At 45.7% G+C, this 21,401-nt stretch overlaps 1 protein-coding gene across 2 annotated transcripts; it reads left to right on the top strand.

The window, feature by feature from the left end:
* The first annotated feature begins 10,560 nt into the window (after positions 1–10,560).
* Znf641 (zinc finger protein 641) lies at positions 10,561–20,488 on the top strand. 2 transcript variants are annotated; one of them, XM_057792704.1, is made up of 7 exons: positions 10,561–10,659; positions 12,078–12,178; positions 13,008–13,216; positions 13,854–13,945; positions 15,116–15,245; positions 15,837–15,950; positions 16,769–20,488. In XM_057792704.1, exons 3-7 carry the CDS (start codon positions 13,033–13,035, stop codon positions 17,521–17,523), a joined length of 1,275 nt encoding a protein of 424 aa, XP_057648687.1. In that variant the 5' UTR covers positions 10,561–10,659; positions 12,078–12,178; positions 13,008–13,032; the 3' UTR covers positions 17,524–20,488. The 2 variants fall into 2 exon arrangements, with proteins under 2 accessions (XP_057648687.1, XP_057648688.1); XM_057792705.1 differs by lacking the exon at positions 12,078–12,178 and having other exon boundaries at positions 10,599–10,659.
* The last annotated feature ends 913 nt before the right edge of the window (positions 20,489–21,401 follow it).

Below are 21,401 nucleotides of genomic sequence, written 5' to 3'. Positions count from 1 at the left end.
GCTTCTCATTTTGACAACAAAGAAAGCTAAAGTCCCTTATGGAAATGACCTCACATATGGTGTGGCACAAAACTAGCCAGCACAATTAACCCCTTGTCAGCTCGACACAGAAACACATCACCACCAAACCATAACCTTTTCTTACTTGCTCATCCCCAGGATGGGCTATCAATAATAGTATCACAATATAAAACAACCAACTTTAAAAGTCCTGCTGTCTTTAAAAGTCAAACACTTTAAACTTTTTGCCTCTTTAAAAAATATTGAAAGTCTTTTTTAAAATTCAAAATTATCTGTGAAATTCCAAAGTCTTCATAAAACCCCAAAGTCTTTTCGTTGTGGGCTCCCATAAAATCAAAAACAAGTTACGTATTTTCTTACTCCCAGAGGGAGGAACTGGGGGCACAGTCACAGGCAAAGCAAAGCAAAACTAGAATTCAACAGTATGAAGTCCAGTGTCAGGCTTCAGGGACTCAGCATGACCCTCTGGGTTCCAAGGGGTTTGGCGACAAAACACACAGCTCGCCTCCTAGGCTCAGGCTGGCTCTATCCCACAGCTTCCACTTCCCTTAGGAGGTATCCCACGGTAGGGACACCTCCAAAATTTTGGGGTCTTGACTGTAACTGCACTGCACCTACCAATAGCCTGTCCTGGGCTCTCTTCTGGTACTCTGACCTTGCTACATGGTGCCAAACCTCAGCTTCTCTTCATGACCCCTTCAGTCCCGGGGCTTCTATTTCAACTGAGGTCTCGTGTTGAGCAGAGTCCTGGCCTGGTTTCTCACGGTGCCAAACTTCAGCTGCTCCCCATGACCCCTCCATGAATTTCAACCACAGTTTGATCCTACAGGAGAAAGCTATCTTGGTGAAATTCAGGATAAAGGGGTGAGGGGGAAGAACACATTCTTGAATCTGTACAAAGTCCTGCCGCAGAAGGAGCTCACAGTGTTCTAACGTTTGCTCATCTGAAATAGTAAAGGCACTGGTAAGCAATAAGAAAATTACTAGGACTCTCAAAAGGTTTTACTCTCAAATCCTGTTAGGTCATTGGAGGTCTAAAAAACTGACTGTGCGGTTGATTGCCTTCGGGAAGGTGGTAGCAGTCGAAAGGGAGTGGGAGACAGAAAGGAGACTTAGAATTCTCTCTGAAAATAGTGAAGGAATATTTGTATGTAAGCTCATCTTTTCCAAGTTTGTATCACTCTTTGTAGAACCTGATGATATTCAGTATGCCTCTCTCAGGGGTCTGGTTGGGGGTGAAAGAAAAATTGAATCCACTTTGTGTCTTGACTTTGTGAGGTAGATCAGTACTTTGTACATGAGAATACGCAGGATTGGAAATGTCTCTTATTCTAGTTAAATGGGTTCTAGTAAAGCAAAACAAACAAACAGACAAAAAACCCAAATCAAAACAAAACAGGGAAGGTCCACATGCTAAGAACGGAATGAAGCCCTCATGGTCTACACAGGATTCCTGCCACAAGGAGCTAGAGTAGGGCTTTGGGGCTGGTTTGGGCAAAATTAGTTTGACTGATTCCATGTTCACTGAAGTAGGAGAAAACTGACATTAGCTGAAAACTTGAGAAATAGTGTTTTTTTTTTTTTGGTTGGGGCCAGGTAAAAAGAGGAGTGCCGGCTAAGCCAACTTCAAGTGCTGACTGAAAACTCCCAGTTTAAATAAAAACAAACAAACCATATTTGAATTGAGCTGAAATTTCTCTTAATAACCTAGAGCATATTTTCAAAGTAACACCAGTTTGTTACCTACATGGGTGGTGTAAGGTCAGTCTTGGTTTTTGAACAGGTGTACTGGTTAAAAAAGGGAAGATATGAATTTCTCCCTGAAGACTAGGTCCTGTAGTAGGGAGCTGCGGGCCTGCTTTTCATCCTGCCTGGCTCCTGCATGGCTAGCTTTATACCCGAAATAATTACACACGCATTGTATTCTTTTAAACACTGCTTGACCCATTTCTATTCATGTGTGTAGCACCCCAAGGAGCGCTTACCGGGAAGATTCTAGCCTACGTCCATCCTGGGTCGGAGCTTCATTGCGTCTGCCAGGGAGAGGGGAGCATGGCATCTGTCTCTCAGAGGAGCTGCCCTGCATCTGAGCTCACTTCCTCTTCCTCCCAGCATTCTGTTCTGTTTACTCCACCCATCTATGTTCTAACCTATGAGGGCCAAGTAGTTTCTTTATTTTTAACCAATGACCTTCCTCTATCATTTCCCCTTTTTCTGTTTAAACAGAAAGAAGAAGGCTTTAACTTTAACATAGCAAAATTACATATAACAAAACAGTTATCAAGTAAAAATTACATATTTACATCTATTTTATCTTTATCATAACTAAGGAAAACTATAACTATCTATATATTCTTTAACTCCATCATAGACTCCAGAAGGATATAATATTACCTAAGCAAACAAAAAATAAGCAACTTTCAAACTCTAGAAATGACAGAGACATATTGCTGCCTGGACAGTCACCCAAAGTTTCTCTGTACCGTTGGGGCATCCATCTTCGGCCTACAGGCCCATAGTTTCCAGCAGACATTTCCATGAAGCAGGAAATTTCAAAGGCAGTTCAGTCACTAACTGCTGTGTCCTGCAGAATGTCTCGCAGACTCTTTCATGATTCAGGAACCCCGAAAGATCATCTCACCTTTAGGCAAGTTCAGCAGTCCTCTCTCTCTGCAGGTTCTCTGTGTCCAGTTTATACAATAGTCCAAGAGAGTTTCTTGCCCAAATGGCTATCAAACTCCATAAGGTGCCTCTTCAATGCCCATCTTCTTCTTGAAGTAGATTGGTGCTGCCAGGAGCAGAGTGTCTCATTGTCATGAAAAGTCCTAAGTTATTAAAACATTAAATAGCATATTCCGTAGTCTTTGAAAGATATGAAGAATGTCTATCTAAAATATATCTATGTACATCTAGAAAATCTAACTAACATGACTACAAGCTTGACTATTATTGATAATTATCCATTAACAACCTATATACATTACATTTTTAAGTGAACTACACAATCACAATACCTTAATCAATATCAGAAATACATATACATATAATAAAATTGACCTTAAATTAATATCAGTAAACCAAGATTCATATCAATGCAAATCATTCACATCTATATCATCTCCCCCTTTAAATGTAAAAGAACATTTATAAACAATATATGGGAACATGGGCGCAGTTTTTTCTCTCCAAACTGCTTCCTGCTGAATGGGGGCGCTGTTATTCGGGTCTTTTATGGGATAACCTGTCTGCTAGGTTCATCTCAGTTGGGAGTTGAGCGAAGCAATTTTTTAAGGGTGTTCACAGCAACCCTTCAGGAGGGCGTGGTCTATCATACCATATTGGGATCGAAGAAGCAATCCATAGTGTCTCATCCTCTGTGAAAACAAAAGAAGAAACTCTTTTCCAAAGTACCATATCCTTAGATCCAAATTCTGAAGTCAAGGTATTTTGAAAATATCTATCTTGGATTAGTTCAGCAACATTTATAAACAAATATCTTTTAGCATCTGTTGCTCCTTCCTCAGCATTCAAACAATTCAAAGAGAGCATAACAGCATACAGTATTAAGATTCTCTGTGTATTTTCCATCTTTGTGCAGCTTTATTTTAACTCTATTTTGTTTATTTTTACTTTTATTTTATATTCTCTATATATTGTTGTCCTGGAATAACTCTATAGACCAGACTGTCCTTGAACTCTCAGAGATCCTTCTGTCTCTGCCTCCCAGGCCTTGGGATTAAAGGCGCGTGCTACCACACCTTGAAGTCACAGAGGTAAATCTCCCTCTGCCTCCCAAGTGTTGGGATTAAAGGTGTGTACTACCACACCCAACTACTCTCTCTCTTCCTTATTTTACTTTTAAGAACTTTAATTTTCAGCCTGTATATATTTTTAAACACACTGTAAATCATTTAGAAATTTTCTTTTGTTTTGTTTTTGAGTCTCTCTTTACTGCATATCTCTCTTTTTTTATCTGACCACATGAGCCTTCAAATTACTGAGCAATATGGGTAGGATTAAAGCCGTGGCTTTGCCAGCTAAATCCAGCCCATTCCTTAGCTTTCCAGCCTCATGGCGGAGGTACCGGCTGTAGCCATGTTTATCACCACAACTCTGTGGCGTTTCAAGGTCCTTGCCAGCAAACAAGCTACAACACTCAAATGCTCTCTCTGTAGCTGACCTCCTGCCTCAAAGAGTCAGAGTTTGCCCTGGCAGGACGGCCCACAAAGCCGGCATTTTAAAACAGCACAACTTTTTTCCTGCTATGGCTGAAAACCGAAAAGCATGCCTTCAGCTTTTCACCAACACCGTTTTAAGTATTTCGTGGCAGGACCTCTTAAATGAGCTGCAAGATTTCACAGCTGAAGCTGAGTCAGGAAGCCTCTCTTAGATGAGAGCACTTGCTTGCCTCTAGCAAGCAGAGCAGACCCGAGAAATTGTTGCTACCAAGAAAACATGCTTTACTCTATTCTTTCCCAAGCTTTCTCAGGCTTTCTGTAGATTCAGTGCCCCATGTCTGGGCGCCAAGGTCCTCTTTGTTGGCCCGATAGTTTATGTTGCTTGATCTCTGAGATGTTGACTGAAGAGAAAACTAATGAGGTCAAAGGCATGTGGGTGATGTAGGGGAATGTGGTACAGTAGTGATGTTGGGATATCCTGACTTATCGGGAAGCCGGGATATACTTAGAGCCGCAATGGGACAGCTCTGGGGAGGTAGAGCCACAATAGGACAGTTTTTTTTTGGTGGGGGGGCGTAGAGCCGCAATAGGTCAGCACTGCGGGGAAGGGGGGGGTAGAGCTGCAATAAGACAGCTCAGCCCTAGAGGAAAGGTGTTCTGACTATTGGGAGCCAGACTACCTAGAAATGCAACAGGACAGCTCTGGAGACTGGAGCTGCAATGGGAAAGCTCAGCCTTGGAGGGAAGGTGTCCTGACTATCTGGAAGTCAGGCTACCTGAAGCTGGGGTGTGGTGGGGCATGGTCTCCCCGCAGGGTATAGGGATCCTGCTCCTCTCCTGGAGAGCAGCTACAGCTGAGTTCTGCTGTGTTCCCTTAACGAAGCGTCCTAGCAGAGCTATCTGCTTCCTCTCTGGCCCAAGATGTCTCTTCTACAAAGAGTCTGCTAAAGGGAAGCCCCCTGCAGAAATGTAGCAATCTCTTCTAGCTTTCCTGAAAAGTTGTGACTCCCTGCCCCACCCCCCTTTTACTCTACAGATACCTGCTCTCCTAGACAGACTTTCCTCCCCACTCTCTTCCTGGACCAGAGCCTAGGATACAATGGCAGCTGTCCTCACCCTTCCCCTGGCACCCTAAGACTGTTTCCTCATCAGTGCTCAGCCTAAATCTCAATCTTGCTACCACTGGCAAACAATACCAAGTGCTTCTAGATACCTAACAAAGAGCCAACAAGGCTGTCCTTTCTAGGTTTTTGTTTCTGATTTCCTAAAGTTGAATATGGAGCCCAGGGCTTCTTGCAAGCTAAAAAGCACTCTACACTGAACTCCTTCTAATCCCTTCTCCTGGACTGATGTTATTATGGCAAAATTCTAACCATAATATCTGGGCCTTGCAAGCGTTTCAAAAAGTTTGAAATCAAAACATGCATTCTTCTGGTTTAAAAACCTGTTTCCATCAGTTGCTGGATGAAGGTTACATGATGACAATTAAGGTCGTCATCAATCTGATTACAGGGAAAGGGCAGTTTAGGTACCCTCTCCACTGTTGCTTAGATTCTTAGCTAGGGTCATCCTTGTGGTTTCCTGGGAGTTTCCCTAATGCCTGCTTTCTTGCTAACCCTACAACGTCATCATAGAATTTTCATCCAGTAACTGATGGAAGCAGATGCAGAGATCCACAGCTAAGCACTGGGCTGAACCCCTGGTATCTAGTTATAGAGCAATATTATGGCAAAAGGGCCAGTGATGAGGATACCCACAGAAACGGCTGACTCAAGCTAGTGGGAGCTTACTGAACCTGGACTGACAGTTAGGGAACCAGCATAAGAGTGAAATAGGCCCTCTGAACGTGGGTGACAGTCGTATGGCATGGGCAGTTTGTGGGGCCACTAGCAGTGGAACCAGTATTTATCCCTAGTGTATGATCTGGCTCTTTGTAGCCCATTCACTGTAGATGGATACTTTGTTCAGCCTAGACACAGGGTGGAGGGTCTTGGTCCTACCTCAAATGCTATGACAGATTTTGTTGACTCCCCATGGGATGAAGGAGAATGTGAATAAATTAATCCAACACTAGCTCAGAACTAAGTATAATAAAGGGTTCTTTATTTAGGGGGGACTCACAGATCACAATCCTCTTCATGAATGGGGAACAGGAACTGAATCCAGCATCCAGGTAAAAGAGGAGAGAGAGAAAAAGATGCGCAACTTTTTGGTACCCAAGGCCATGCCCAACCTGGTCCAGTCTCTCAAAGGCCACTGACTAAAGGAGGTTCCCCATCACCTCCCCCCTTTATCTAAATAGGAGAGTTCCAAACCCAATACAAAACTATATACAATAAAAACAGATATCAAGTATAAAAATTGGAATTACAATAAGCATAAATAATATTAAACAAGAAACATACGCTAAATGTTTCAATAATTATTTTATCCTAAGGAGTCTAAGAGTTATATAGAAATGGCTTGGCTATGTCATAAGAGGAAAGTAACTATGACTATCTAGTCTTCAACCCCATCGAAGACCTGAGAAGGGAGATAATATTACTTGAGTAGGCCGGAAGTGCAATCAAGCAGATTTCAAAATATGCAGTAGATGACAGAGACAACTGGCCACCTGGGCAATCACCCAAAGTCTCATTTGCAACTCTGGAGCAACCAACTTTGGCTAAGGCCTGCAGTAACTGACAGGCCATTTCAAAGGCAGGAAAGTTGCCAAGATTTACCCTGTCTTAGCAAGGTTTGGCAGCCTTTTTTCTTGTATCCTGCTTATCTAGTTCGGACATCGTGTATTTTGTTAGTGGTAGAGGCATGGGTAGTTTCTTGCCCAAACGCCAGTTTTTCCAAGAAGAAAATAAGCTTCAAGTGGAGTGTCTTCAGTGCTCAACATTCTCTCGGGAGTAGATTGGTGCTGTCTTGAGCAATCGTGTCTCACATCCACAGAACCCTAAGTTATTTAAATGCTATATTCTACAGTTCTTTGAAGTGGTTAAAGATTACCTATCTATGTGGAATACAATCTCTATGTATCTAAAGAACATGATTAGTCTAGCTATAAGTATGATAAACATGGATGACTAGTGACCTATTATTCTTAATACCCATATAGCTTAAAGACTAAGACTTCATATTAGTAAACAATCTTTAAACAACTGTGCAGCAAATGAGGACAATGACCTCAAAATGTGAACAATGCATAAGTATCTTGATCAGAGGTAGAAATGTATAAAGTAATATGATAAATATATCCTAAAATTGTATCAATGTACAAAATGTCTTAAGTAGAGGCAGAAGCATGCATACAATCTGACAAAATAACTTTGCATAGGTGTATAAATACTTTTCCGGTGTGGTGTTTTTAAATGTTTACTTATTTGTGTCTTTGATTCATAAGAGAATCTTATAGAGAAGTGACTCCCAGCAGGGCCTGACGTGAGAATTGCCAAGGAAGACTGAAAAGAAAAAAAAAAGACATTCCACAGAGATTCTATTCTAGACTAAAATCTTTTGGCTTGAGGGGTGGAGGAGCACAAGCACCAAGAATTTGTAAAAATCCCCAGTGCTCAATATTTATGGATTAATGCGTAAAGATGGAGGAGCCAGGGCTGACACACAAAGACAGAGGAGCCAGGGCTGACACACAAAGATGGAGGAGCCAGGGCTGACACACAAAGACGGAGGAGCCAGGGCTGGCGCACAAAGATGGAGGAGCCAGGGCTGGCCCACAAAGATGGAGGAGCCAGGGCTGGCGCACAAAGATGGAGGAGCCAGGGCTGGCGCACAAAGACGGAGGAGCCAGGGCTGACGCACAAAGATGGAGGAGCCAGGGCTGACGCACAAAGACGGAGGAGCCAGGGCTGGCGCACAAAGATGGAGGAGCCAGGGCTGACGCACAAAGACTACTGACCTCTTAAGACATTTGAAAGTTTCCTGAGAACTCTAAATGTCTGAGACCTCTCCCTGTGCCCAGGAAGGACTGCTACATTCTAAGGAATGTAGAGTTATGTTAGAGTTAGGGTTTGGTTTTGGGTTAGGGTTAGGGTTAGGGTTAGTTAGTTAACTTCCTTAGTTAGGTTAAGGAACTCTGTGTTCCACATATTAGAATCCTCCTGTAGGATACTTCATTCAGCTTTTAAAAACAGCGTTTCACCAAAAGAACAGGCTGGGACCGTCAGGCTCTAAGTTATAAGAACCATAATAATAAGGGGGATATACTAAGAACCATGAGATACACCATTTCGGTATAAACACAAGGATAGTGACATCATTTCCATATAAACAAATGGGTTGTGACAGTGACTATCGCCTGACATAGCAAATTAAAATAAAACCCTTGACCCACTCTACCAGCTTCCTATTTTATTTCTTTTCTACTCTAGACAGACACGCCTAGGTCTGTGACCTTCCCGTAGCACACTCATCAGCACCTTCCTGTCTACAATGCCCTTCTTTTTTTTTTACACCTCCACCTTCAAAGTTGGTATTGAAACTCTCCTACCAGAAACATTTAAAAGGTGGAGACTTCTGCTTGCTGTTCTCCACATAATATGATATGGCGTTGGGCTTTCATATAATTAGGGTGAAAGAGAATAAGACACTGTCCCAGAGACAGGTGCACCAGATTAGAACTCAGACCAGGGCTCTCTCTTTTTTTAACATTCTACTCAACGCCCCCGAACTCATGTAGCAGTAATAGCTACACTTGACAGGATTTGTTGATTGGTTGTTAAAGAGATAGAACCGTCAAAAGCAAATATGATTGCATCTTAACGTTTATTCCCCGTGATGTTTAAGATAGTGTCCTGGCATAAAACAGATGTTCATTAAATATTAGTGTCCCACTTCATTAGATTTAAACCTACTTTGCTTCCTTTCCTTCTTCTAGGGTGTAGGATGGTATCTCACAACGCCCCTACCTCCAGGGGGAAGACGAACATCCTGGCTGTTACGATGTTTACCAGCTTCTCCTAAACAGGCTTTTCTGGTAAAGTTTGGTTTAGGTGTTCTGGTATGTTCAATTTACCACCATGCATCAGGAGCTTCGAGTTGCCCACACTTCACATCACAGCCACCCTAAATTTAGTTGTTGCCATGTAAGCAGATGCATGAATTCCAGCTACAAGGAAAATTAAGTACAATATTTCCAGAATTGGGCTTAGAATAGTCGAGTCTACGGGTAAGACGAGGGAAGAGAGCTGCGGCTGAATTGTCATTGAGATCGTGGAGACACTAGATGAAACCTGGTCCCTTTCACGAATGCAGAGCCGAACCTCCTCCTCCTGGTCTCGACCAACTCACAGCACTTTGCAAACGGTATGAAAAGGCCTTTCCCTTTACCAGTCCAGGCACTGAGATGTCGTCAGTTCACACTAATTAGCGCTTCTCATGGTGTGTAAGTGAGAACCCCTGAGCCTGTGCGGAGGCTGAGGCTGAACATTCCGGTCCTATCACGCCCACACATCCAGTGAGCGGCTGGTAGAATGGGAGCCTGGTATCCTCCCCTTCTGCTCCTCCGCTGATTTCCTGAGTCTCCAACCTCCCTCCCAGACACAATCACTTGCCTTCACTCCTAGCTCAGGGTAGATTTTTAAAAACAAATCACATTATAGTTTAAGGCAAATAGCCATTGACGCAAGCCTCCCCTGACAGTTCTTTCTTTGATTTCCAACATATACTTACAAAGAATGACATTTAACAGCGAGTTAATGCCTATTAAAGGAATGCCTGTCACATACACTCTGCCTTGAGTCATTTATTCTCTAAGTCCGAGCGGTAAGATTTTGCAGAGTGATTTTGATAATGTTTGATAAAACATTGTGGCATTTACTAGCTGGTTCTACCATTATCTGTTTTGTAGGCCTTTCTGGTCTTCTCCAGTCACTTTCCTCTTAATGCTTTAAGGTGGAAATGCCCAGAAAAAAAAAATGTAGCGCAGGTTACATTTGTAATGTGCGAAATTAACATACTTAACTAACGTAGCTTAATTATTACATTTTTTAAAAAAATTAAATCTTCTAAATGTGGTGTGCACGCTGGCAACCCATGTCTCTTCAGATCAGAAGACCATGCAGCAGCACAGCCCACTTCATACAGCACCATCTTGGTGGAACCAAAAGGCTTCCTTCGGAGTCCACTGTCCTCGGTGCTCTCTCTAGTCGGCCTTGGCTGTCGCGAGGGCAAGCAGAGGGAACCAGCCCGCTTGACCAACCGGGCGCTGTAGGTGGTCGGAGGCACCGGCTGTGGGCGGGACCCCCGGAGCAGCGCGCCCCGGGGCTACAACGACCCGACCACCGGTCCAGTTGTCCTCTCCGCCAGCGCCCACCCCCGCCCGCACCAAGGAGCCCCGGAAGCGGCGGGATTTCCTGTGCCCGCCCCGCGCTGGCCACGGTCGCCTGTCGCTGGCTGTGCGGGCCGCGGGCTCGGCCGCGCCAGGCGGGAGGCAGCACCAAGGGGCCGAGCCGGGGTGAGTGGGGCCGGGACGCTGGCGGGAGAAGTGGGAGGGAGCCGGCCTGGCAGTGGGGACGGTGGCCTCGATGCTATGTGCCCGGTCTCACTGCTGTCACTCGCGTGGACGCCCGCGGCACCCTTTCTCCCACGTTGCTGTATCCCCGGCTCGAGGGAACCTGTTTTCTGGCCTGGCTTTGCCCGCTCTGGTTTTGCCACGCCCGAGTCTTCTGAAATCTGACCTTCCCCGGGGTGCTGTGACCCGGAGAGAAGAAACCTTACTCGCTGCAGGCTCGGGCCCGGGCCATGCCACACCCGCGGCGGGGATACTAGAGCCACTCACGTCCCTATGCCCTTGGGCCACTCTTTGATATCAGGGCCCTATCAATCTGCCCAACAGAACTCGCTACAAAAAAAAAAAAAAAAAAAAAAAAAACTTTCTGCAGATGCCCAGCCTCCCAGGTACATAAGCAGACAGCAGGAAGGAAAGCCCAAGAACCTATGCTCTTGCCGGCTTGGGATCATCCTGAACTAGGGAAAGGAAGGAGAGAAAACAGGTTCATTCTGCAGCTCAGGTGCTGGCTCTGCCATGATCTCCTTAGGGAATGCAGGGAGGTGACAGTTATCCACGCCTTCTTTTGCTTGGGTTTTGCCAGCATTTTCAAAGGTTTTTCTGTCGTCGTCCAGCAGGCCCAGTGGGCTCTTCAGAAAGGCTTCCCTGGGAGGACCTTTCTGCCGAGGACATGAGAGGGAAATGGGTTGGAGGCAGGTGTCCAGGTGCTAGGGCTGGACTTGGAATGTGCTGAGAACTTGTTCAGGTAGTCAGAAAACAAGGACGGCTTATGGAGAAGAAGGGCGATTGGTGCCCTGTGCATTTAAAAATGAGACGGACACAGGGGCTGAAATTCCGAGGAGAGCTATAATTGAAGTTTCCCCTTAGTACGCTTTACTCTTTTCCTTTCTCATGAGAAGTCTCTGAAAGAGAGACCACATAAACTGGGTATTAATCCAAGATGCATCCTCGAGGATCTTTGGGTTTCAAAGATGAAAGAGAAAACTGTTTTTCCTGTACCCTGTGCTTAGAAATTTTTGTCAAAGAAAAACAGACAAGAAAGTAAGCCGCCTGAGGTCTGCTGTAGCTTTTTCCAACCTCCTGGGTTATTGAATGATCACGTGATAGCCAAAGTAGCTACCAAAATTCTGACCCGTTCTTGGGAGATTTTTGGCGACCCTGTTTATTTGGGTATTGTATAAGAATCACAAAAATAGATTGCCGAGCAGAAAGTCATTCTCAGATGGGACCTGTCTTGTTCTAAAAATGTCTAAAGAAGAGTGCAAACTTGATCGTATGCTCTGTAGGACTGATTCTTTAAAAACAAAACAAAACAACAACAACAACAACAACAAAACTAACCTAAATCTCTTTCTTGGGTCCAGAACCCGTTCCTTCTGTTTGATACATTCAGATGTTTACAGCTGGTGTGACTGCTCAGCCTTCTGTGCTTGACATGCAAAAACCGTGTCCATTTCCACTGAAGGTGTGTGCGGTCCCTTTCTTGAATTTCTTCCAATGAGCAAATCCTGCCTTCTCCATACCATTCTTAAATGTATATAATGCATTGTGACTGTGTATCTTGTATTTCAGACCATGGGGCTGTTGATTCCCCCAAAATTTGTGTTAATAACACACCTTCCCTGGTTTCCATATCTTGTCCAACCTCCGTTCTTTTCTACTTCCTCCAATTACTTCAGCTCCTCCCTGATCTGCAGTTTCTCTCATCAGTTAGGGCCGTTTTGGGTATTTATACCTCAGCTGTAGGCTCCGGGATCCTGGTTTTTCTGCTATGCTTGTATCACTGTTCATTTCCTACATATGAGTGATAGGTCACATGTCCCTTTGCAGAGGCTTTTCTTACAGGAGATGCTTTCTGAACAGGTGCTGATGACAGATCACACCCCTGGGTGGGACGTCTAACTCAGTTGATGAGGTTGCAGTTTGTGGCATCTGGGTCTGCTCACTCCCATCTTTGTTGAATGCATTGCTTCCTGCATTTCCCCACATCCACTGCACTTTGGATGGTAGAAATGTAACAGATAGCCTCTGGGTTTTCGGGATTGTTCTTTTATTTTTAAGTGAAGTTTTTGCGGTCCTCAGGGATGTACTCTTTATAGCACGAGGTCTCTAAAGTGACAGCGCCTTGACTGTGTGGAACAGTTCCTTAGTTCCTCTAGAAAAGTTTTGACTCAACATCATGCTTTGCGAGTTTGTCTCCTGCTGGGCCCCTCTCACTGTCATCCTCAGTCTTCTCTGGAATGGCCTTTGGCATGCCCTTCCCCTCTTCTTTAGCTGCTTTTGGCGTGTTCCAGGTCACGGTCTGTGCTTGCTGCAGAAATGCTTTCTGAACAGCCTGCAGCCCTGGGAGCAGGATGGGAGTCAACAAATGTGCATCTGGATGGAGCACAGCCCCAGATGGAGAGAGGAAACCAGGAAGAGGGCCCATGGAGAGCAGCACCAGGGCCGCTGGAGCACCTTCACTGTGACCTTGAAGAGGAGCCACTGTCCCTTCAGGAGAAGTGTGAGGACACGCAGGGTGCTTTGGAAGCACTACAAGTCTTCTAGCCTCTGCTCAAAAAGTAGTGTTAGAAATTCCCGACCTGGCTGGATGCAGTTGCTCACACTTGTTATCTCATTACTTGGAGGCTAAGGTAGGAGGATTGCCACCAGTTCCAGGCCAGCCTGGGCTACATCTCAAGCAACAGTTAACTCTAAGGGCCATCGACTGAAGGACACACCTAATACCAGATCCAGCCTGTTTTTTCCTGGACCCTGCTGTCCAGTACACAGTGGGGCCCTGCATTTCCCTAACTGTGCCAATGGGCTTCTTCTGTTTCTCCCGTAGTCATTCCTCCTACATGCAAGTGCGTAGTTAATGGTATTGGATGTGGGAGACACAGGAAGTGCTAGAGACTCATGATTATTGTAGAGCATGGTCAATAATATGTAGGATACTTGATAAGAATCCATTCATGCATGACTATTCCAGTTCAATGTCATTAAATCCTTACAGAACATGTTGAGTGAAGACCCCTACATTTAAATGTATACATTTGAGTTTTTACTAGGGAGCTTAGATTGAGAAGGTAAATGGGCCCCAATGCATGCTGGGACAGATGGGTTTTTTATATCTAACAGCTCCTCTCTCCCCTTATCAGCTCAGTCTGCTCCCTGGGCTCCTGCAGTTCCCCAGGAGGGCGACACTGCAGACTGGGAAATGGCAGCCGCACTTCTTGCAGCTGGATCCCAGGTGAGTTCTTCCCTTGCCCCATCCTATCCTAAGGTCACTGCTGTTGCCTTTCTATAGCTTTGGCATCATCCCATTGGCTCGTTAGTTCCCATGAACACTAATGGTATGCTTATGGCCGAATAGATTCTGTTTCTAAGGGATGTAGATTGGTTTTTAATGTTATCTGTGGGATGGGGTAGGGAGTTCAGAATAACTAATTGGCTTCTTTGGGGAAGAAAATCTATAATCAGGTATGATGGTGCCCAATGGTAATTCCAGTCACTAGGGAGACTGAGGCACAAGTGTTGCCCAAGCCCAAGAATTTTGGGCCAGTCTGTGTAGCATGGTGAGCCCTTACCTCAAAAAATAAAATTATAAAAAAGAAAAAATCCTGGAAGAAGTGAGAAGAGAGGGTCTGGGGAAAGTTTGGAAAGCACAAAGCAGACAGGGGTGTGTAGATCGTACAGCTTTTAGGAAAGAGAAGAGAAGGAAGAAGCAGGAAGAGAGCACAAGTGTAGAGACTGGCCAGGAAAGAGAGCAGCATCGCTAATAGCAACATGTGCAGAAAGCTTATCACACACATTCTTTCCTGTGCACCTTGTACGTGCTGTGTAATCTGAGAGCCACGCAATTATCCCATTTTATTGCAAGACCAATAAATGGCAGAGAGAGATGGAGGCGTTCGGATACCACTAAGACGCAGTAGAGCTAACAGTCATTTGGCTCCAGATTTTGGGCTTACCCACTGTACCGTAGCACCTGATGGGACAGCATAGCATACCAGGGGAGCCAGCGTGTTTTGTTCATGTCATGTTGTGTTGACAGAGAAGGGAAGGTCGAGTGGAGGAAGGAGGCTGTGGTACAGTCTGCGAGAAAGGATGAGGAGGTAAGAGGAGACTTAGTAGACTCCTATAGTTAAAGAGGGAGCGATGCCTTTGTCACGGCTCTGACTTCTCACGGTCTCACACGGGAACCTCGTCTAGTGACATGATCCTCACTTACTCCTTGATCTCATTTCTTTACTCTTTTTCTCTTTATCAAAGCTATGGGTCTTGCCTACTGACCTGTTGTTGGCAGTTCTCTAGCTGGGTCCTCTCTCGCCCTCCTTCCTGGACTATCTCAGCCCTTCATAGTAAGATCGTACTTTCGATCAGAGCAACTGCTGACAGACAACCTCTGTGTTTGTTTCAGGGACTGGTAACCATCAAGGATGTGTCATTGTGCTTCTCCCAGGAGGAGTGGCGGAGCCTGGATCCCTCGCAGACAGACTTTTATGGAGAATATGTCATGCAGGAAAACTGTGGGATTGTCGTCTCTCTGAGTAAGCAGGACATTCTGCTTCCTGAAAGGCTCTCCTGGGAGGGTGCGACCACCTGTCTGAGGGCTGTTGGATAGTACCTGCCTAGGGGGGCTTTCCTTGGCAAGGACTCTGTCTAGGTAGACTTCCACTAAAGAAAGAATGTTGGAGATAAGCCTTAAAGAGTTGAAGCAAGGGATCTTTTTGTACATAATGGCAAATTATGGAGGGAAAAATTGAAGCTCATCTTGGTTGGGAATTTGAGACTTCTTAGAGAGCAGAGACAGGGACACCTGGAGCTAGATCCCTGGGACCTGGAGCGCCCCCATGGGAAGGCAAGGGTACTGCAGTGGGACTGGCAGTGGATCTGAGGTACAGTCGTGGCCAGAAGGACATGGCCCGGGAGGAGGTGACTGGAAGAGAACTGGTTCCTTAGGAAAGAGCTTGTGGTTTTCTAGAAAAAGAAAGAGGGATTGACAGAAGTGACTGGAGGCTTGTGTCCAACTCTTCCATCCTGGCATCCCGAGGAGGAATCTAGGGAACGGTTTTGTTCATTAATATAGAATTGCTGTTGAAGTAAGCTGGTGTGCGTCTGTTTCCTTTTCTTGTGGGCAGGGTTTCCGATTCCCAAACTGGACATGCTTTCTCAGTCAGATGGAGGAGAAGAACAGTGGGTACCTGACACCCAGGACATAGAAGGGAGAGATATCCTGAAGGTCACATATACAGGTGAGAACCCAGAAACACTCTCTTGTGGTGTCGTCTTTACGGTGTTGCTAACCAAAAAGCTCAGAGTTCTTATATTTCCAAAAGCAAGGCTGGGGTGCAGAAGGCATGCAAGGCAGACCCTGAAGTCAGGCTGTGTGGGCTTGAATCATAGGTCATACCTGTGAGACCTTGTTTCTAAGTTATTACAGCTAGATATGCTAACACGTGATTGCAGGAGAGCATCAAAACATAATAGTAATCTGATAAGAGTTGTCATTGATGCTGTAGGTCAGCGTCCAAGTCACTACAGAGATAGATGTCTTCTAAATGGATCTACTGATGCTGACAGCTGGTGACTTAACCAGCGACGACTGCACCTCATTCCTTCCCTCTCTGTCTAGATGGAGGTGTGAAGATGGGGCTGGTAGCGATGAACAGTAGTAAATACATAATGTTGGTAGAAAAATAATAGTGAGAGTATTTATCACTTACTGAGTGCATACCAAGAGTGGATATAATTATCCTGGAAAGAAGGATTCTAGTCTTACTGGGAGAGAGAAAGACACATGCACACACACACACACACCGAGGGGGCATTCCTGTTTTATGAACGAAATGAAGATTTAGAAGGTAAAGAATCTCAGATGAAAACTTAACTCATTTCTCATCAAGACTAGGCTGTTGAACATCCCTGTAGCTATTGCACAACCTTGTGATTTCACACGTGCTCTTCCAGCCCCCCTGGGATAACATTTGGCACCATACAACTTTCCCTGGGACTGAGTACTGGGATAGCATCTTCGGACTCTCCTAAGAGGGCTATTCTTCCTTCCCCATAGGAGATGGGAGCGAACATGAAGGCGACACTCCTGAACTCGAGGCGGAACCTCCCAGGATGTTATCCAGTGTATCTGAAGACACTGTTCACTGGAATCCAGGGCAGGCTCAGAGCTGGGAGTCCATGTCTAGGGGCCCCAGAGAGATGCTCCTAAGCCCACCCTTTCTTCGGGAAGACAGCTTCTCAAGCCTTCTGGGTAGTGCTGAGATGGACTCTCTCTTAAAACCGCATACATGCCCTCAGTGTGGGAAACGGTTTGTGTGGGGCTCCCATCTCGCCAGACATCAGCAAACACACACTGGGGAGAGGCCCTACAGCTGCCTCAAGTGTGAGAAAAGCTTCGGGCGAAGGCATCACCTGATTAGGCACCAGAAAACCCATCTACGTGACAAGCCAAGCAGGTGTTCTGAGTGTGGCAAGAATTTTCGATGCAACTCCCATCTGGCCAGCCACCAGAGAGTACACGCGGAGGGCAAGTCCTACAAGGGCCAAGAGATCGGAGAGAGTCCCGGGGCTGGGAAACAGCCGCTTGCCCCACCAGTGCCAAAGTGCCATGTGTGCACTGAATGTGGAAAGAGCTTTGGCCGAAGGCACCACCTCGTCAGACACTGGCTGACCCATACTGGGGAGAAGCCCTTCCATTGCCCTCGCTGTGAGAAGAGCTTTGGCCGCAAGCACCACCTGGACAGGCACCTGCTGACCCACCAGGGACAGAGTCCTGGGAGCAGCTGGGACAGAGGGACATCTGCCTTTTGAAATCTGTCCCTTCTGTAGCTATGGTCAAACCTCTCGGTCGGTGCTATCAGCAGGCACTGCCAGAGCTGCCCCTCTCCTGGACCCTGATGGCCAGAGCATTTCTTACCAGTTCAAACAAAAGCGGAGTTCTATGGGCAAAATTTTGGGAAACAGTGCAAAATCTGTGTGTGATTGTTCAGCTTGAACCTGCTGCCAAGAAAACAGTGGAACCAGTAGTGATGGGTGAGGTTCGTTCTCATTGGTTGGAGTCTATATTGGAGTCTAGATTTCATACATCACCCTATGTGCCGACTATTTTATATCCCCTTTGATAAGGGGATATAAAGTGAAAGGGGCCATGCCAGTATATCAAGGGCCCTGAGAACTACTGCAGTCAAATTAGTGTCTATTAATGCAATGTTTCCTAAGAGTATTTGGCCTCACTATCTATTTCAGATTCCCACAGAACAGGTGACCCTGTGAAACATATTTCTGTCATCACTGGGTTAAAAGGCAACGCGGAAACAAGAAAGAAACATGACCAGGCACTCAGACCCCCATCTTTATCTATGAAAGCATGGGGGCCAGGCATTATTGTATAGGTCTATCATCCTTCCCCAACATTACATGTGCCTCTCACCCTTACCTCTGAAAAACATAGAGTGGCCTTTCACTCCCTATTCTCTCTCTCTCTCTCTCTCTCTCTCTCTCTCTCTCACACACACACACACACACACACACACGTCTAAGGATCAGGTTACAAAGCTAAAGGATGGACCTTACACCCCAAGTAGTCCAGGCCCACGCCGAAGAAAACACTATTTCCCTCAAGAGCCTTCCCTTTGTATTTGGTGTCTGTGTGTACCTGTGAAGGGTCTTTGTGGAGAGCATGCTCAGGGCAGACTAAACGCGCTAGGTTTTCTAGGATTGAGTTCTAGGGTAAGACTAGTGGGGACAGTATGTGTTTCTGGTTTTGTTTGGTAAAGGGATTCTCAGTAGAACGGTGCAATGGTGGTTTAAAGTTGTGAACAAAGTTTCCCCCGGTATTCTTGGGATGTAGACGTTTGTGGATTTGTATATCTATGCCCGAATCTCTGTGATGAAAATTATTTTTTCCCACATAGATGGAAAGAGACTATTTTTTGTTGACTTCAAGCAAGGTGCCAGCGGGTCGTGTTCAGTGCAGTTTTGTCTTGTTTTAAGTGCTAGAGATTCGGAGAGGAAAGGCAGCACCGGAAGTCACTCCCATCGTTCTTGTTGGATTTTCTTAGCTTCTTCAAAGGGAAGAACTGTTGTCAAGCATCTCATTCCCCAGGAAAAGGAACTTTAAGGGAAAAGGCTGTAGCTTGGCCTGGCAGCTGGTGAGGGTAAAAGAGCTCTCTGAGAGGGCTCCTCTGTGTTCTGGGAATGACTTTACACTGAGACTCTTGACTCTAAGTTAGCCGCCTGCACAACAGCTCCTACCAATGCTCTCACGTTGTTGGCTCATGAGTCGGCCACTGTTTTTCATTTTGGTGGTGGTATTAATCTTACAATCCAACCAGTTTTATAACGTACAATTTATCTTCTATATAAGAGAAGTTTGGAGTTGGGGAAGAAAAGAGCAAAGTACGTAAAAGTGGGTATTTTTCTCTTCAAGGTTTTCATACTGTTTTTGTTTCCCCTAAGATATCCGTTTCTCGAACACAGTTGGAATTAGCCAGAGAAGCAGGAGGAAGTGGTTTGCAGCAATCTAGTTGATGCGGGTTCTGCTCAGAAATATCTGGGTGAATCAGACAGAGCTCTTGGACCCTGGGCTCAAGAGGAATTGAAATAGAGTCATTTTGCTGACTGGACATCCTTGTTACTTAAGTATCCTCACACCAACTCCCGCCTGCTGCTGAGACTAGCCTTCCTTCTGGAGCCAGAATGCATTTGTCTTGTGTTCTGATGAATTCAGCAAAAGCAGACAGCCCTTTGCGAGCAGACCTTACCCTAGGCCCCAGGAACAAGGTCAGTTTGGAGTCAGTGTTGAGAAGGAGAAAAATCCCCACCTTAAGTCAGTTCTGGGCAATGCCCTCTGTAAGAGAACACATTTCAAAGGCTCATTGTGGTATCTCACACCTGTAATACCAGCGCTTGGGAGGCAGAAGCAGATGGATCCCTAACTTCTGGGTTGGCAATGGATATGTAATGAGATTCTGTCTAAAAAACTAGAAGTAATTTATTCCTGCCTGACTCGTGGTTGTTGTATAGATGCCTGCGTCAAGAAGTACAAGTCAAGATTCGGGACATATTCTAAGGATTAAAATCCTAGAGGAGTCGAGAGATGAGGACAGGGCCGGGTCTACACTACTGGGTCTGCTTACACCATCCTCTGTCCTGAGAGACACGGGCACACTCACAGCTCAGCTCGCACAGCTGGCTTTAAGGGCATGCGGGAGTTACCTTCCGTCCTATCAAATTATGCCTGGTGATAACCACACGTCACCTCCAGCCTTTTCTCTCTCGTAGTCATCACAGGGATAGGAAGAGGAGCCCCCAAAGTGCAGGTGCACGTAGAGCACCCCACTGACAGGCAAGTAGAGTCCATGGGCTTTGTGCAAAAGGAACAGCCCTTTGGCTCATTCCCTCATCTGGTCTACCTCGGTCCAATACCACCATCTTTGGACAAATAATAAAACAAACAACAGCCATTAAATGAATGAATAGGTCTGTTTCCCCCACCCACACATAGGAAACTTTCCACAGCTTCAACCTTTCACCTTCTCAACTCTGTACCTCATAACCACACTATCCCTTTAACTTTTTAATGTTTTGTGTGTATGAGTGTTTTGCCCGAATGGACGTATATGCTCTACGTGTGTCTGATGCCCTCGGAGGTCAGACATGGGTAATGGATCTCCCAGAACTGTCATTATGGACGATTGTGATCCACTGTGTGGGTGCTGGGAATGGAATCCCTGTGCTCTGCAAGAGCAACAAGTGCTCTTAAATGTTGTCACCTTTCCGGAGCCCTGCACTGGCCCCTTTAAATAAAATGTACCAGTGTTCTCTCTAGAAAATTGTAAATAGGGTGGTCTATTGGGAGGAGCCCATTGTGCATACCCGTTTGCGGTATGTCTTCACTATTCTGGTTATCCGCCCCTTTCTATCTCCGAGAGAACCATTACACAGCACACAGTAGCCCAGAGGGTATTGCTTTCTCAAGGTGGTTTGTATTTTAGAGAGATGCTATGCTTTCAGGGGAGGTATGGGGGCCATGTTTGGGACAAAGCTTCTCCCTTCCCAACACTCCTACAAGGAAACCACTGTTTCCTGTCTCCACCAAGGGCAGCGTGAGCCCTGCCCCAGACCTTGAGGTTCCTTCTGTCCCTCTTCAGCCAATCACACTGAACAGGGCTGGGTGAAACTGAGCTGACAAAATCCCATCTTTCCTTGTGTGCTCTACCACACTGTGCTTCTGAAAGTGTGGTCTTTGACCCCAATGATGTTTTTTAAAGCATGCCCTCCAGAATTGAGGACCACTGGCTGGAGATTCAGATTTCATCCAAGCAACGATGCTGCTTCACCCTCCAACTGGAACATCGGACTCAAGAGGCCCATCCTGGGTCCTGTCCCCTACTTTCTTTCCTTGTCCCCGAAGAACTAGCATTGGCCACCGATATCTGAAACGTCAAGTTCCTGTAATCGACTGGGACTGGAGATTTCAATATCTCATTATTTTACACTCCAAACAAAACAACCGCTTGAGTCCACACCTCACGCGCTGCCCCTCTTTCTTTCCACCACTTCTGCTTCTCCACAAGCGACACACTTCCTGTTCCTTCCTCACTTTTATCTGAGTTTTGAGCAATCTCACCCCTTTCCAAAGGTATCTTATTCTGCCCTATTTCTGTCTCTGAGAACCTAGTTTCTCT

Source organism: Chionomys nivalis, chromosome 17, assembly GCF_950005125.1.
Source record: "Chionomys nivalis chromosome 17, mChiNiv1.1, whole genome shotgun sequence".
Taxonomy (NCBI): Eukaryota; Metazoa; Chordata; class Mammalia; order Rodentia; family Cricetidae; genus Chionomys; species Chionomys nivalis.
The sequence above is the reverse complement of the archived record's forward strand: the minus strand, read 5'-3'. Positions and strand labels throughout refer to the sequence as shown.